Raw genomic sequence first — 17,910 nt, forward strand, 5'->3', positions numbered from 1 at the left:
GTGTTCTGTTTGACAGACAATCAGTGCGGTCAGTAAGCACAGCTTTCGAATCAGCTTTCTAATCTTGATATTATAGTCTTACAAGAGATAATAATTAAAATATTTATCCATTTTGCTCGCCCCAATAATTGGTATTTATATATCCAAGTCTTCGAGTTTATTATTCTATGGATGGTTTCTGTGCATTTATCGTAGAGATATTTGTGCATTTATGGAGGATTTGCTGTAATTGGTATTTATATATATCCAAGTCTTCGAGTTTATTATTTTATCAACTGAATCGTGTTCTGTTTGACAGACAATCAGCGCGGTCAGTAAGCACAGCTTTCTAATTACATTTGGCATTAAGTCGTACAAGAGATACCAATTAAAATATTTATCCATTTTGTTCGCCCCGATAATTGGTATCTATATATCCAAGTCTTCGAGTTTATTATTCTATGGATGGTTTCTGTGCATTTATCGTAGAGATATTTGTGCATTTATGGAGGATTTGCTGTAATTGGTATTTATATATATCCAAGTCTTCGAGTTAATTATTTCATCAACTGAATCGTGTTCCGTTTAACAGACAATCAGTGCCCCGAGTTCCCGACGCCGAAACACGCGCTGGTGGCAACGAAATACAACGGTGCGATATTGATATACTTCTGCGAGCCTGGCTACGCGTTGATCGGTCCAGCCGAGATTTATTGCGACGGAAGGCAGTGGAATGGCACAGCGCCCTATTGTCGAGGTAATATTCCCTCGATCAGGCTCGTTTTAAGTGAAAGTAAAATAAGACCTGAGAAGGTATTCCTTTCAATGTTTTTCGTTTCAGACACGAACGCGACGGCTCCGACGCAGTGCGATTTCGAGAAACCAGACCTTTGCTGGTGGGAGCAGGATCCCCAGCACGATTTCGATTGGCGACGCCATAATTTCGAGACGCCCAGCTCTCACATTGGCACTGGTCCCACGCACGATCACACTTTGGGCCAAGGGAACGATGGTATTATTTTTAAAATAAACGTTTATACTAGCTGCGCCACGCGCTTTCACCCTTGGCCTTTTGTATCACTGTTCTTACTGTTAGGCTAGCTCCCCTATAATGTAGGGGCTCGCCTAAATACAGATAATCTCAAATCATTCCGTAACTTAAAGTTTCCGATATGTACTAATTTGAATATGTTCAAAACTACCCTAAAGTTTCAAAGCTTTTGTGGGACATATATTTTGAGATTGCAAATTGAAAACGTACTTTTGTCAAAATAAAACATAGCCTGTGTTACTCAGGGATAGTGTATCTTTCTATTACTATTGGTCCAAGTATGTGCATCTTTATAGTTGTTACGTGAATTTATTTAATGCAGGATTTCAACAAAACTTCACTCGAATGTTACTTGATTAAAAATTACCACCACAGTTTTATGAAAAACAATATAAACCATTTTGTAATTTTAACACAGGCCCCTTATGAAACATACAGATATTCGCGAGACATTAAAAAAATTAAGATTAAAATGCAATGGAAGAACTTGCTGAACATTTAATATGTTACAAAAATCGAAATTATAAACCATTCAAAAAAAAAAAAAAAAAAATAATAACTAAAAATCAATAACTTAAATGTTATTCTTTCAGGCTACTACCTGTACATAGAGGCTTCCGGCCGATTGGTGAACGACACGGCTAGGATCATCTCCCCTATCTACAACGCGACCTACACGGAAGCAGGCTGCTTCTCTTTCTGGTAATTCCATTTTCGTAATTGAATTCCATTCTACAGGAACTCGGGCGCCTCTCATCGTCGCCTTTCAATCTCCCTCGAAATATAATAATAACGGAAACGACCGGCCATCGAGCTGCGCGGCTCGAGAAGCGTTAAATATCGTTCTCGTTCTCGACTCTCACGCATCGACAAAAGAGGGACATCTGTAAATGGCAGGCTAATGAAAATTCGATACGTTTGGCCGAGCGAAAGCACGCCCATGCCTCGAATCGTTTTCAGCGTCGGTTGGTATCGCAGGACACGTAATTACGCTCTGAATGGTAGCGGTTCGTTAGGGGCGACCGCGTCCACGATGATCGTCTGAATACGTGTAATTCTCAGCGTCGAGAATGGGTTATCAATTAAAAGTAGTACTTCTTTGATTGTGATGTCGTGTAACACGGGAAATTTTAGGTACCACATGTACGGCGCCACAACCGGGGCCTTGAACGTGTACTTCAAGCAAGAGAAGGACATCACGCCTCGACTGATGTTCACCAGAGAGGGCAATCAGGGGAACCAATGGCTGCAAGGCACCTTCAATCTTCCTAAAGCTGAGAAGGGCTTCCAGGTAAAGGGAAACAAATTTAACATTTAAACCATTCACTGCCAACTACGAGATGACTCGTAGTTCAAATTGATTGCGATTACTCAAGGGATAAGTTTATGACCTTTTCAGTCGCGAATTATAGCAAAGGAAGATCGTAAATTTTCTTTTTAAAATGACAAATTTAATACCACTTCTTGTTACCCTAAAAGCCCAAACCAACTCTGTTAATTCGAAATTTAAATATTTTACCATTTAACCATTTAAACCATTAAACCATTCACTGCCAACTACGAGACGACTCGTAGTTCAAATTGATTGCGATTACTCAAGGGATAAGTTTATGATCTTTTCAGTCGCGAAAATTTTCTTTTTTAAAATGACAAATTTAATACCACTTTGTGTTATCTTGAAAGCCCGAATCAACTCTGTTCATTCGAGATATGACAGTTTTCGAAAGTAGGTGTAACTATATAAAAGTAGTACGTAATGTACATAGTCAGCCACCAGCGAGAATCTGTTTTACCGACAGGGTATGGCTACAAGGCAATACGGCGTCAAAGTGTCACTCAAACACGGTAAAAATGCCCACTTTTAAATTTTTTAACTGCTCGTAACTCCTGAACCAGTGAACCGAACCTCGCCTCACAGGATTACGTAGAAGAAAAAAGAAATGAAAAATTTTTGGTCCGCCAAAGTAAAGTGCAGCCCCTACGTTTACTACACATCTAGTATTAAATCTTGGCGCGCAAGGCGAAACCATTTAAATTTGCCTGGCAGCGTATGGGTTAAAAAAGAATCGATTCACGCGCGTCTTCACTTCTCATTCTGTTTTCAGATCATAATCGAAGGCGTGCGGGGGAGTAGCTACGTAAGCGATATCGCGATCGACGACGTGGCCATCCTGCAAGGCGACAAGTGTCAAAACACCAACAAGACCGAGCGCGAGGGTGTGACCGAGAGCGATGATGGTAATTAATTAAGAATAGAATTGATTAAATAGGTACTCGAAAGCGTCGATTAAATGAATAAAATGAATGAAATTTGCAATGGTTTCCAGATCAAATCGAGCTGGTGAACGCGCAGTTGACTTGTCGTGGACAATGCAAAAATACTTACTCGTATAACTTAACATCCCTGCCCGACGAATGTCTCTGCACCCTCGACTGCGCCGAGCACTCAAACTGCTGCCCCGATTACGCGGAGTACTGTGTACTCGGTGAGTTCATTTTCATTGCTTATTGAACGTAAATATAAACTACTGGACAAAATAAGCGGCACACTTTTTTAAATGTTCATAATTATGAGAGTTTTCAATCGATTTCGGTGAAACTTCGCGAGGAATAGTCTTCAAGTGTCTTCTGGGTGTGTGCAAAGTTGCATTGGCGAGGGTTGATGTGAGGGGGTTAATTCACCCCCCTAAAGGAGGGGGTGTAGAAAAACGCCTCTTTGGAAAAGGCTAGGGGTGACGGGAGGGGTTGAAAAATTCAAAAAAACCTTCGAGGCGACTCTCCTTGATGCCCTCTACAAAATGCACCCCTTGAAATCCCTCTCGGACAAACCGCCCACCCCCTACACCCCACAAACCCCCTCCCCCTCTAAAATCCACAATTTTTGGACGACGGTCTCCATTTTGGGCTCAATGCATTCTCTGGACTACTATGATCCAAAAAATACCATCACCCATACCGTGCACCCCATAGACACCTTTTCCATTCTCCACCTGGGGGAGGTGGAACAGCTTGCAAATTTTCAACCCCCTTCGTAAGGGAGCACTTCCACACGTCGAAGGGCGATGAAATTCACCACGTTTGTTCTCGATACGTTAAGGACGAATGCCGAAATGGTTCCGTTTCGAAAACTGTCCCCAAAGCTGAAGGGAGGGGGGCAGAGGTAGGGACGGTCCACACCCAAGTATAAGGGTTGGAACATTGTCACGTTGCGTGGATTACATGTCCAACAGTCCAGGGCGTCGGGGTGACACAGTTTCGATGTCTTTTTCCCGCGCGAATGGCAATAAAGTACGAAAATGTCGATTTTTTAAATTCCGAGGGCAAACGTAACCACGAATGGACTACCTCTTCTAACACGTGCGTTACAACTTTCAGCTTTCACCGACGACGGGACCACGGAATTCGCGGAAGCTGTGACCTTGAGCCGCAAGACGACGCTTCCGGTCACCACGCCCCCAGCAAAGAAGGACAACGCCAGCGACGCGGCGACACTCCGGTCAGAATACTACGAGGGCAAGGGCATCTCTATAATTCCGAAAGACGACATCGACCCCGTCCCCTTAAAGCCATCGACGAGCACCGTCGGCACTGTCGCTAACGCGACCACGCCGAGAACGTCTAAAACTACTCGTCCTACTACGCCAAGAATATTTAGAACTACTCGGCCAACCACGTCAACCGTGGCAACTATGAGGGCAGTCCAAACAAAGGAGACGCCGTTCACGCAGACGACCACCAGCAGATACGCGCAACCGGAAGAGGAACCTGGTAACACGAATTCCCTGTCGAAGTTTCCGCGATGCATGAAATACTCGACCAAGTTTCCAGGGAATCGATCAAGTGGCTATTCGAGTCGAGGTTCACCGAAGTACATAGATTGTCAGAGTGTCAGGGTTTCAAAGTTATAAACGAATTCGAGAGACCCCGTTCCTCTAGTTTCAAATGATACTTCAAGAGACACACAGGTCTTCTCAGACGAGTCACATAGTTTAGTTTCAGGGTCGACACGCTAGATGATGTTACTATAACTTCTGTTTGTCTTTGTTTTGTTTTAACCCTTTGCACTCTGCACCATCTCGTTGCAAAACGTGCGAACAGGACTCGCATTACATAAAATAGTCTAACTTTGGAAACGTGTCGTTTTTCGTATTATTAGACTTAATTATAAATTGTTCTAGCTTTCTTGAAGCGGCGACACCACTATAAACATAAATCCTTTACGGTGTTACTAACAAAATTTGTTAGACTTACGATGTACCCTCATAGGAGACATCCGAGTCCAAAGGATTAACGTGAATGGGAACTGTAGTCCCATATTTCGTCGCTATGTGTTTGTCGTTTCCAATTTCTCTTTTCTTTTAGTGTCTTTTCATTTTTCCATTGCTTATCTTACGTTATATTGGCTTTTCTATACCTTATAGTTGTTAGTCAGCCCTAACCTAACCATGAAAAACCTCCAACATTCTCTAAGGAGGATCATCAAGTCACATACTTTGAAATAACGCAATGCTCCGTTAATATACAGTGGGCGAAGAAAGTATTCGTACACCGATCAATTTCCAAAAAAACTATGTAAAATTGTAATTTATTAACTTATTTCTTATAAACAATGACATTCTACATATTTCTCGGAAATCTCTAGAATATGTAGATCACAAAAAAAAATAGCTATTTATGCAAGTTGCGAAATTAATAAGAAAAAAACAATTAATCGATAGAAATATTGAAGCAGTAAGTGTTCGCACAACTGTTTAATTTTTGAAACTTGATTAAAAACAAAAGAAATTTACATTAATTTATACGTAATTTATATTAATTTATTCCAAGCATTAAATTAACTAAATTATTAGTTATTCGAAGTGGGATCTTCTTCAATTCCTCTATTACAGCCATTTTTAAAAGTATTTCATTGGAAATTTGATGTTCTCTAATTCGTACGGAGCGATAAACTAATTAGTGTTCACGTTAAAAACTCTACTGCAAATGGTTCGCCATAAGAATCGTACAAATACTTATTGCTTCTATACTTTCTCCCACATTTCGCATTTCTTTGTTAATTTCACAAATTATATCAACTAGTAAATGTTGTTTGGACTACAGTCAGTGTAATAAGTATTCGTACAGGAACCATTTATTTTAAATTGGTTGCTGTACGAATAGTTCTTACACTGACTGTATATCCATCTTAGAGACTTCTGAGAATATTTAAAATATCATTGATTGTAACAAAAGAAGTTAAGAAACTACAATTTCACCAATTTAAAATAAATGGTTCCTGTACGAATACTTATTACACTGACTGTATATCCATCTTAGAGACTTCTGAGAATATTTAAAATATCATTGATTGTAACAAAAGAAGTTAAGAAACTACAATTTCACGCAAAAGTTTATTGCGAAATTGATCGTTGTACGAATACATTCTACGCCCACTGTACAAGGTAAAGATATCTCACCATACCTCCTAATGTCTAACGATCTCAAACTTCCCTTGAATTAGGTCGTAAAGCATACCCGATAACAAAAAAAGAGGTTTCTCCATCGCAGATCCAAGCGTGACTCGTCACGATCTAGAAAAAGTGCATCGTGGCTCAGCGAAATTCAGTCTGCCGGGAATTATCGGCGTGGTGGTCGGGACCCTGACAGGGGCATCGATCACGCTAATGGTCGCGATCATCATTCTGAGAAGGAGGAAAACCTACAAGAGAAGCGCGAACGGATCTGCGCTCTCGGAGGACAGCGACGTACGGTTTCTGACGTCAGACGAGATCCTCGACTTCACTCTGGCCAGACCCAGCGACAACGACGAGACGTAAGCGGTCTTATTTTTCATGCTAAGCTAGAGAAACTGGTCGGGGATTATTTATGACGAATCGGGCTCCTACATCTTCGTTACGATTAATTTGTTTACACGTTTCCAGGAAGACGTAAGAAGAGCGCGCGCAATCATCGATCAATTTGCAAATTTTAGCGGTGCAATTTTCTAACACTGCAGCTACGTTGCAGAATCTAATTGCTATTTAATTGTGTAATTACTATTATTTGAATCCAACAAGTGAAGTTCAATTCACGTACACCACTGATAATTATGACAGTTACGATAGCAGTAATTTTAAGATTAACGTATTGTATATAGTAACAGTAATTATGTTTTTATGCCCCCGAGGGGTTGTATAAACGAGAAGTGCATGAAATAAATAGCGACTTTATTTAATCCAACAGCGAAACCTAAGACGACGAATGAATTAGCTGACGAGGTCGCGAATGGCATAGAGTAGTGTAAATTGTAGTATTTATTTTCAGTAAATTGTACGTAACCTGCTAGTCGGCCTGTAGTACTGGTTGCCAGGAATCAGGGACACCTTGCCTGCGCCTGATAGCAGGCAACCCGTCGTTCAATCCGTAAAGCTGGTTGCCGACTCTCAGGGGCCACCTATCCTGCTCCTCGTACCTGGCAACCGGAGCTACAGTTTTAAAATTGGACTCCGCCACGGCCTTTGATTCCCCCTACTCCACCTATCAGCACTCGACCTGACAATCAGTTTCATTTCTACAAGGAATTTGTGACACGGTACGGTTACAATCACAGTTATTCCTACCCTACGTTTTCAAGCCCCTGACAATTTAAACGCGACGCTCGACTCCGTCCCACTCGAAGCCCGTAATTAAGCGTCAGACAGCAAAACGATACGCAACAGTGGTTTCCCAACAGCTTGGTCCGCGAACGTGATCTACCAATTTGTCTCTTTGGTTTATCCCGCAACAGTATCGATTCGCGCGAAACGTTGATTCAGTTGCCCGATTGCGCCGGAAACGAAAGTGTTTTACCGAATGCTACACCCACGCCCGGCGACCAGAATTCGTGAACGCCGATAAATGGCAGGAATTGGCTCGCCCTCGGGCGTCGTGTTCGCGCAACTTCGAAGCCAGAATCGCGATAAGGTTGACCATAAATCCCTCTGGAATCGTAGGTGCAAACGATAGGCCCCATATTAGATTTTCCTCTTCGAAACTTTTATTGTAAGCCTTTATATCGAGTTTCATTTATCGAGAAACATCGAAACCTTCGATACGAGTTCAAATTTTCAGTAGTCTTAAATCAGTCTGCTGCATCGGGTGTTCCGATGGGATTTAAATAGCCAAGGATAGTCGAGTATTTAAATAGCGCTCGTGTAGTCAGGTATTCGAATGGCTCTGGAATACCAGAGCGTCTAAAAGTCATCTATTTGAATACTGTCTAACAGTACCCTAGTATTCAGGTATTTAAATGGGATCTCAATAGTGAAGGATAGTCTTATATTTGAGTAACACTCGAATAGTCGAGTTGGTCTTTACGAATGCCTATTCGATTGGGATTCGAGTAGTCAAGGATAGTCGAGTATTTAAATATCAGTCGAATAAATCATGTGTTTAAATGGGATTTAAGTAGCCACGGATAATCGAGTATTTAAATATTAGTCGAATAAATCAGGTGTTTAAATGGGATTTAAATAGCCACGGATAAGTCAAGTATTTAAATAATGCTCGAGTAGTCAGGTATTCGAATGGTTCTGGAATAGTAATCCACTTGAATAACGTTAAACTAGCCAATTACTCGAGTAGCATTCAAACAGCCAATTATTTCAATACCGCTCAAATAATATTCTAGCAGTCGAGTATTCGAATTACGGTTTGTCGAGTACTTGAATCGCCGAGGTGTTCGAGTATACGATTACGGAAACTTGACGAGTCCCACAGCTCTAGTTACGGAACTACCACGAGTGCTTGTGTAATCCGTGGATTTTTCAACGATCACTCTGCTCAGGCGAGACGGCTAGAAGGAAACGGATTGTAGAAGGGTCGCTGAAGAGGGGTGGAGAAGGTGGAGTAGCATGTCCAGGACGATCGATTGCGTCTGCGCAACACGTCGTATGATTACGGTACCCGGAACGTGTATGATAAACTGGCGAGAAAGAGAGTGGGCGGCGGAAGCGGGGAGTGAGTGAGAGTTGTGACGTTTTCTAAACGTAACCGTGCCTTTTAATCGTTTCTAACCGCAATTACATTATGCCCTACGTCGATCTAAGGTTAGACGTATCAATTTCAGAGCAGCTTATATCATTTTTATATTATTAAAAGCTTCGTTTGGAAGCTTACATTACTCCTAAAATTCCTAAAATTCTTTTAACGTTCCTCATCTTATAGTTCTGAATTTTTCAACGAAATTTTCGCTCGACTGAGAATTTAACCAAGTAGAATCAATTCGTGCACCATCTCTAATTAATCTCAATTAGAAAAAGTTCGGTAACCACGGGACTGAATTAACCGCTAATTGTAATTACAGCTCTCGGTACGACCCGGTTTTATACCGAGTGAAATATTTATTTTCATCAGCGGCTGCAATTTACAGATCACGTTTCCCGTTTGTTCGACACCTCTGTTTTCACGATTTTCCCAGCTGGAAAATCCCACGAAAGAGATTATCCGGCAATGCCGCGACGTGTGGAAATTTCGGCGCGATCTCGACGAAGCACGTGGAATTCCTGAGTGGCTTCGATGGCTGTTCTCAAGAAGTTTCTCGGATTATCGCGGAAGTTTTCAGCGAGTTTCGATACCGCGAACTTCTCGAACGTCGTTCCCACGTTTTCGCGAAATTATTAGAGAATTATACCGGCACGTGCGCGTTCCGCATAATGAATCTGCATTCTACGTGATAAATTTACTGACCTTAAAATATTATGCAAAGTCATACGTGTTTCCAGCAAGCCTGAAATGGGTTAATTTTAATTACGAGTAATTTGTTAATGACGCGTCGAAATTACGACGCTAATAAGGTTTAATTATAAAGAATCGACGAGAAGGAAAGAGAGCTTTTATTGCTCCAGATATTATATCACAAGCTAAGTGAGATATAGCCACCGCGAGCAGGACAGTTTGCATTATTTTCTTAAATGAAAATGTATCGGTTTTTTTACATAGTCCGATTCCTATCGTTATTGTACGTGAAGAAGTATTATGGAAAAATGAAACCTAACCTAATTAAATTTAAGGTAAATTAAACACAACTCCAACGTGGCTCTCAGGGGCTATAGCTTCTGGTTATAGAAACCAAAATTAAAAAGTTATGTTAAGAAGGATGGAAATAATTATAATGTGATGTATGGATACAGTGCAATAACTCAAGCGACCGATACGCATTTAAATAAACTAAGCTCAAGCTCAACTCCGATCTATAAGTATAGTTGCCATCTATCAGGGCATTTCCCTGCGCCTAGATAGTAGGCAACCCGTCATGCGAGCCTGTAGCACCGGCTGTCAACGATCAGGAGCATTTCCCTGCGCCTAGTAGTAGGCAACCCGTCATGCGAGCCTGTAGCACCGGCTGCCAACAATCAGGAGCACTTTCCCGCGCCTAGTAAGTGGCAGCCAGAGTTACAGGTCTGCTTTGAGCCGTTCATCCTTTTTCTTTGACATTTCATAAAAAAACATTCACACTGTTGGAATCAAGCAAGCCTTGAGAAATCTAAGCAACGAAACTATGAGAGGATTTGAGAGAAAATGGGGACAGTCGAGATATACAAATTTAATTAAACATACATGCAGTCGAACAATAACGAAAGTCAACACGAAAAATTAGAGGGATAATAACATATTTGCTCGCGACGGAATCGAGAAACAAAAACGTCGCCCCTCGACGAGTTAATTAAACAGTCGGGTAATTGGCATCTTCAGAATTGCATTTCGTATTAGTCTGCATTTTATTGCGTCCACGTGTCGGTTTCAGAGAGGCAAAATTCATCAGTGATTAAAACATTTCCGTCTAATTATTTATAGTAGTATTATTAAAATAACTTAATAGTAATTATTATTTAAGAAATACCAGATTCCTTAATAGGTATAAAAATTGGACTGTTTTAAAGCATCTCGTGGCCGCTATATTTTTCTACTTTACTGACTCCCTATGTAGAAGGATTTTCACTGGCTTCCATTTCACGAACTGTTGCGAAAGTCCGAACACGTACTTGTTGACCTCTTTTAAGCTTTCCACAGTTCGCTGTGTTTTATTCCCGTTTTTACCTTCTCACGCGTAAAGCGTTTTCGCACCAAATTGCGAATCAAAATTTTTTAGTTCAACAATTTCGCAATGGAAATTCGCAATGGAGCGATTTCAAAATAATATCTAGCTTGTTTCTTTATATTTCTTTATTTAGTTCATTTAATTTCTCTCGCATTTAAGTTTTGCTCCGCTCGTTGTTTTCGTTCTGTTTCTCGTGACTCGCGCCGTACATCAGAAAAGATTCCGAGAAAGACACTGAGAATTTCCAAGCGTGCGAACGCTGGCCTTCTCCCATTTCAAGCTGGATTCAAGCTTCCACGAAAAAGCATTTTACTTTCAGGTGGAACACGGAGACGCATAGAAGATTAGATCCAACGTTGAAAGAGTGCGCGCGATGTTTCCCAAAGTATCGAATTCAATAGGGAAGAAATGTCGCGAGGCGGGCGGAGACTAAAGTGGATTTCCGAGTAACGCTGCCATTTCCATTCAACGTCAAACAAATGTTACGTCGCGCTCCTTCCAAACGATTATCGTTTTTTCGCGACTTTTATCGTTGTAAAAACCACGGTGAAAGTCCATCGTACGCAAAAAGAATTCCTTTCGTGGCGCGTCACGACCACAGGTGTCTCTCGTTATTCGAAAATAAAATCGTCGACACCACTTTCGGGGGACCTTTTATAATCCACCGAAGAGAGCACCAAAATAAGATGGCTGAAACGTTAATGCCTTGAACGACCTCACCTTAAAATAATATTTCTACACAAATAACGCTCCCTCCGGGGATACCTTCCTAAGAAATTTCAGTCACGGCACGAGTCCGCAAATAAAAAGTTCCGAAAAAGCTTCTTAACTAGTTACTGGTTAGCTTTAATTAAATCCGCGGAAGAAACGGGGGAACGGGGAATGGAACAGAAAGTTCCCAAGTCGAAGTTTAGGCCGGGGTAGTTCGACGCGATCGATGATTAGCTTAAAATAGTGGCGTGATATTAAAATTAAAATTCCCACCGTTTCAGACCCTAAATTTAGGATTGCGTTTCGACAGAATAACCATGCACCGAGAGCACGTTCGACCGATAAACACGCTCCTGTAACGCGGCCTCTCGTTCCTTAATCTTGATCGTGATCCTGGATTTACTCTGAACAACCTACAATGTGTGACTTTAATATTCGAACGTTCTGCAATTTTTACTTTGTCGCATTATGGCGTTTTTTTTTTTACGATGAAGGATAGAGTAAGTAAGGTATCATAAAGCTGTAAATTGGAGTATTTATTTTCTGTGATATTGGTTGCCAACGATCGGGAGTATCTTTCCTGCGCCTGATAGCAGGCAACCCGTCATTCGATTTGTAGTACTGCTTGCCAACGATCAGGGGCATCTTTCCAGCTCCTGATCGCAGCCAACCCGTCGTTCAACCTGTAACGTTGATCGCCATCTCTTTCGAGTTACCTTCCCTGCCCCTCGTAACTGGCAACCGGGGCTACAGTTTTGCTGGATCAGGTTGGAGGAACAGTTTTCTTGATTTATTCGAGTAATATTTAAATACTCGACTATCCTTGACTACTCGAATCCTAATCGAATTGGCATTCGTAAAGACCAACTTGACTATTCGAGTGTTACTCAAATATAAGACTATCCTTCATTATTGAGACTCCATTTAAATACCTGAATACTAGGGTACTGTTAGACAGTATTCAAATAGATGACTATTCCAGGACTATTCGAATACCTGACTATTCGAGCACTATTTAAATACTCGACTATCCTTGACTATTTAAATCCCAATCGAACACCGGATATATTCGAGTATTTAAATACTTGACTATCCTTGACTACCCGAATAGACATTCATAAAAGACCAACTTGACTACTCGAATGTTACTCAAATATACGACCTGTCCTTGACTATTGATATCCCATTCAAGTACCTGACTACTAGGGTACTCTATAAGATACAGTCGACTATCCTCGACTATTCAATTACTAAAACATTACTAAAAGACCAACAGCCAAATAGCCTGATCTTAAATTTTTACTTGCCAGTGATAACATTAAAAAATTAGGATCCAACAGTTAACTACTGTTCCGTGAATTAGCAAGCTGTAAAACGCGATAATGAACTGCGTAAACGTCGACTGTCGATTAAAGTAGCTTCGTGTTGATTTTAGTTGAGGTTGGAACGTGATACCCTGGCAGCCTCAATTAACTACCGTTTAGCAGTTTGCTTCGTAGAAAAATATTTAAAGTTACGATAACGCTTAATTTACGACGGGTATGATGATGTTTTAAATCACCTGTTGAATGTATCCGCAGGAAACCTCGGGGCGAAGGTTAATAAAGGCTCGCCTAATTCATCTTCCCCTTGTACCTTTCTCTGTTTAAAACGAATCATCTTATTTTTTTTACTACTGACGATCGTTAAAGATGATCCTTCGTGGAAATATTCCGTCGCGCTCTGGTGCGACGTCACGTAGAGCAAAATGACGTCATACTAAATAGCCTACTCAACCGTGAATCGACTCGAACGTTGCTTTAGCATGACGCACTCTTGCGTCACATGACCTCAACATGAGTGCTTTCGTCATACCTTACCAAACGATTTTAATATGGCGGACATCGTGCACGTCCTGTTGACTAGACTCACTCTTATATTATTTACCACGGATGGCATATCCTTAATTTGAATCGGAGCTGTACCATCGTCCACTGAGGCGTCATCGGTGACGAATTAAAAGCTTCCTTTTCAATTCGCCTTTGCGTCATTCCCCGGCGGATAATATTAATTTAACTTGATCGAAAGGCGAGTCGCGGTTAGAAGTGTCGCATTTATATCAGTCCTGCTTAATTACCCAAGATCCTCGACGATCTCTATTTCTCTCTGGGACGATCAATTAGGATTTATCTCTCGCCTTTTCCACGGTTGGAACGTCCAAGCAAAGAAAAACGCTCGGTTTATTTATGGAGAGCCGAAGGTTGAATTACAAGAAAGAAACAGAAATCGAAGCACGCGTAGAGAAGGATGAAGAAGAGTAAGAAAGATCGTTTTGATGGAACAAGCATCGCACATTTATTCAAGAAGCATGAAAAAGACAGCCGAGTTCCGTCTCGAAAAAAAGGGCACAGGCCGAAGTATTAACGCAGAATGCTCTCAGTGTCTCTTTTTGTGTGTGTGTGTGTGTGTGTGTGTGTGTTCGTTCGTGTATTCGTGTATGTACAGATATCTCGTCTAAAAATATATCTTCGAAGCTGGCGACGATAAAAATGCCCGCACCTAACCTCAATTCACCCACGTGACAATCACACGAGCAGTGTTCCCACTGTACGGGCTTCGAGAAATTAATGCTACATGTCGTATCAAAAAGAAGCTATCAAGAATCCGTGCAGCGTTCTAATAATGCCGCTCACCGGTGACGCGCTGATTACTATGACGCTTTCCATGCTGATGGAGAGAAGCTATTGATAACACGTTTTTAGACAAATTCGTTAAGGCGACCGGTCGGTCGATATGTAGCAGCGGTTGCCTGTAATCGGGGGCGTCACCCTGCGCCTAAGAGACGGCAACCCGTTATTCGGTCTGTAACACCGATTGCCTACCGTCAGGGGCACCCGTCTCGCGCCTAAAGCCACCGACTGACCTGCAGCAGTACGCTGGAATGTTACTGCTCCGGCACGATTTTTACGGTTCGACACCAACGTTACATTACGAGGTCCTTTTTGGAGTCACGAATGCTCGCTTCGAACTCTCGGATGAATTCTCTCTCGATGCTTTCTAATCAGTTCAGTGAAAAGTAGAGGTTCGTCAAAAGCCGACAGACCATTGGAGCACGGTCGAGTGCGAACCGAGCGCAAGAACGGCTCGGTTCGTCGCTCGCTAGTCCGTCCAAACTAAGCGAATGCTCGCGTTACGTTACAATGTTCTGTTGCAAGTCAGTCGCCGGCTTAAGAAACGGCAACCGGTTATTCCATCTGCAGCACTGGTTGCCTACTGTCAGGGGCACACTTCTCGTGCCCAAGAGACGGCAACCTGTTATTCGACATGCAGCACCGGTTGCCTACTGTCAGGGGCACCGTTCTCGCGCCTGACAGCTGATAACCGACGCTACAGTCCACCTGGCGGGTTGCCTGGAAAAGCTTGCGTAAAAACATTTTAACGATAGCTCCTTCTCTTCATGAAATATTCAACCGTTCCGTTTCAAACGAAGCACCAAGTGCACGCGCGATAAGTCTCGTGAAAAAATCAGCGTGCCACGGCTGAGCGATGGCCCTTGTCAGTAGCGAGCGTGTGTTGCTTTATATTAATTTCTGTTAGCTACGTTTTCACCTTTATACCGTGTCTTCTACGCGATCACTCACTGCCAGTGTCGTCTAACATGATTGTTCTGATTGTTCTCGACGCTCTTTCGCTCTGTTACAACGTTGATACACCTCCACGCTCAACCGACCGCAAACTTCTAAACGAATTGCAACGTCATCGACCGTTATTTATTTTTTTACCGAACTTATAATATCGTCACAGAGCCATTCAAGCTTCGTTTCTTCAAAAAACGATACTCTTGCGTACGATTAGGATGTTGCGCAGGGATTTCGTTTCGAGTTTAAGGAGGGACGTGACTGCGAGGGAATTCTTATCGAATAAATAGAATTCTTTGGATTTACAGTGCTGTATTCGCTTCTTCAGGTTAATGGCACATGTTGCCAGTTTTTGGACAAGTATCATAGCGTAGAGTTTCTAGGAATATGTGCACTTTCCACGTTGGCGTAGGAAGAAATTTTACCACGAAATAGTTCACCAGTGCTTAGATATCGACGAATGGAATAGTTTGAAATTCCGTTTTATTCCTCTCAGACATCAACAGTAAATGGAAAAACATTCCCCTTCAGAAAAAATGTTTTACTTCTAATAAACGATTACAACTCGCTTAATACCACGTCGCATCAACGGAACACAAATTATATATATATATATATATATACTTTTTTTCTTCTTCGTCTATTTACAAATGTACTCATTTACCTGCAAACATGTTCGATTACTCACAGAGTGCTGGTTAAGTTGTCAGGAAATATAATTATTAATTTTTTTTTCCGTTTTCGTTTTTATACAGATGCCTCGCGCAGATTATCGATTACAATTTCACTAAGTTTCATCGAAAGAGACAATCGAACGTTGAATTCATTGAGAAACATTGAGAAATATCCTTCAGACGCAAAAAACGAATGACACGGCCGGTTAAGCGTTTAACAATGACGATAATTAGTTCAAGCATTCGCACACTGAACAACAATTTTATCTCGCAATCGCGTTTCGGTGAATACTCCCAAGAGACAACAACCGCTGAGCAAACAGGAAGTGTGTTTTCGTTTTGTTTATTTCGCTTTATTTTCTTTTTTTTTTTTTTTTCATTTTTCTCACTTTTATTTTGTTCTTTTTTTTTTCGCTAAGTCTGCGCGCGTCGTTCGGTGAATATTAAAAATATTCTGTTCTGATGAAAAATACGTAGATTCTGATATGTTCAGTTCGCTTAGCCCTCCGTGACCCAAGTCGCTCGAGTTGACGAGAAATCAAGGGGCCCACTAACGAGACAAGCTGCGAACCGAATCACGACTGATATCTGGAAACTAGACGTTGGTGGCTACAGGATCGTGGAACGAAGAATCAAGGGGGACCGTTGGGTCGCGGAGGGTTAAGGGTACAACCCTGTTTTCAGATGATTCGATCAAACAAAGTCGTCGACTTGCGTGCTCATCTTTCTCGAATCACGCCAAACTACGCAAACCGAAAAGCGTCTACGAACGAATCTGGCACTTGTGTCGCTAGAAACGAGGTTCACGCTCGCCGTCGGTATTCGCGTCGACAAACTCCACGACGGAATTCGATCTCAGGTCTTGGAACTTGGGACTTACGAGGAAGGCACCTAGCGCTGCCGGCGGAGGAACGACGTACTAGCGTCGCTCTGACGCTCCTAAGGCCAGCTGGTACTCATTGCCATTAATTTGTGTCGATATGGATTTTAAGATACTGGAAAATCAGTGGGACGCGTTTGTAATTTTATAGCATGTTAGTGTGCGGTGTCGTAACGGACGTTTTCATCGAAACAAATGCTGTTTATCTTTGGTTTGAAAATAATTTCCCTTTCAGTCGAGAAAATCGTGAATCTCAACTGGAATACCGACGCAGGCGTAGTTCACGTATCCACGAACGAGTTCCCAGTGGGTCCCGTCGGGAGCGTGTAAACAAAACTTTACAATTGTATATAGTCTAGACGCTGTAATACTGAATTGACCTTGCATAAGGGGATTTTCGCTTGACGCGTTCACGAGTCTCTTCCTCTCGCCGCCATCTTACACGTATTGCGTAGTTGAGCCTCGTCGGTGTCTGCCAATCGCATACATATGCATACACATACGCGTGCATGTATATATATATATATACAGATTTTTTTTACACATATTTCATTTTACCTCGAGATTTATTCTACCGATAGTTTCGTTAATCCTAGAGTCGTTTTTAATTACTCGTTAGAACCTTACAGCTTACGTTCGACGAAACGAGCAATTCCAACCAGTCTAAAGGCTGCGCGACTCTCGGGACCGCATGCGTTCACATGCGTTCACATGCGTTCACGTTCGTCCTACTCGTAAACATGGCAAAACACACACGGCAGTACGGCAGTCTCGCGATCGTCGACAGCCTGAACGAGAGGGTCGACGTCTGTGCTTGCACCTTGCTCGATCATCGAGTCTCTCAACCCGAAGGGACTGTTAACACTGATCATCGCGAGTTCGATTTTTCAGGGTTCTTGGATCGCTACGAATGCGAACGAATTTTACTTGAATTTTGTTGT

At 42.0% G+C, this 17,910-nt stretch overlaps 1 protein-coding gene across 2 annotated transcripts in view; it reads left to right on the forward strand.

The window, feature by feature from the left end:
* LOC128893710 (MAM and LDL-receptor class A domain-containing protein 1-like) overlaps window positions 1-7,351 on the forward strand; it is an 8,279-nt gene extending 928 nt beyond the window's left edge. For both annotated transcript variants that reach the window (XM_054154900.1, XM_054154909.1), the window contains exons 4-12: window positions 572-736; window positions 821-991; window positions 1,624-1,732; window positions 2,165-2,321; window positions 3,136-3,268; window positions 3,358-3,516; window positions 4,406-4,798; window positions 6,578-6,842; window positions 6,952-7,351. In XM_054154900.1, coding sequence (XP_054010875.1) covers window positions 572-736; window positions 821-991; window positions 1,624-1,732; window positions 2,165-2,321; window positions 3,136-3,268; window positions 3,358-3,516; window positions 4,406-4,798; window positions 6,578-6,842; window positions 6,952-6,961 — 1,562 coding nt within the window. In that variant the 3' untranslated portion in view covers window positions 6,962-7,351. The remainder of the gene's footprint in view (window positions 1-571; window positions 737-820; window positions 992-1,623; window positions 1,733-2,164; window positions 2,322-3,135; window positions 3,269-3,357; window positions 3,517-4,405; window positions 4,799-6,577; window positions 6,843-6,951) is intronic.
* Window positions 7,352-17,910: the final 10,559 nt, after the last annotated feature.

The sequence above is a fragment of the Hylaeus anthracinus genome, unplaced genomic scaffold, assembly GCF_026225885.1.
Source record: "Hylaeus anthracinus isolate JK02 unplaced genomic scaffold, UHH_iyHylAnth1.0_haploid 0, whole genome shotgun sequence".
Lineage (NCBI taxonomy): Eukaryota > Metazoa > Arthropoda > Insecta > Hymenoptera > Colletidae > Hylaeus > Hylaeus anthracinus.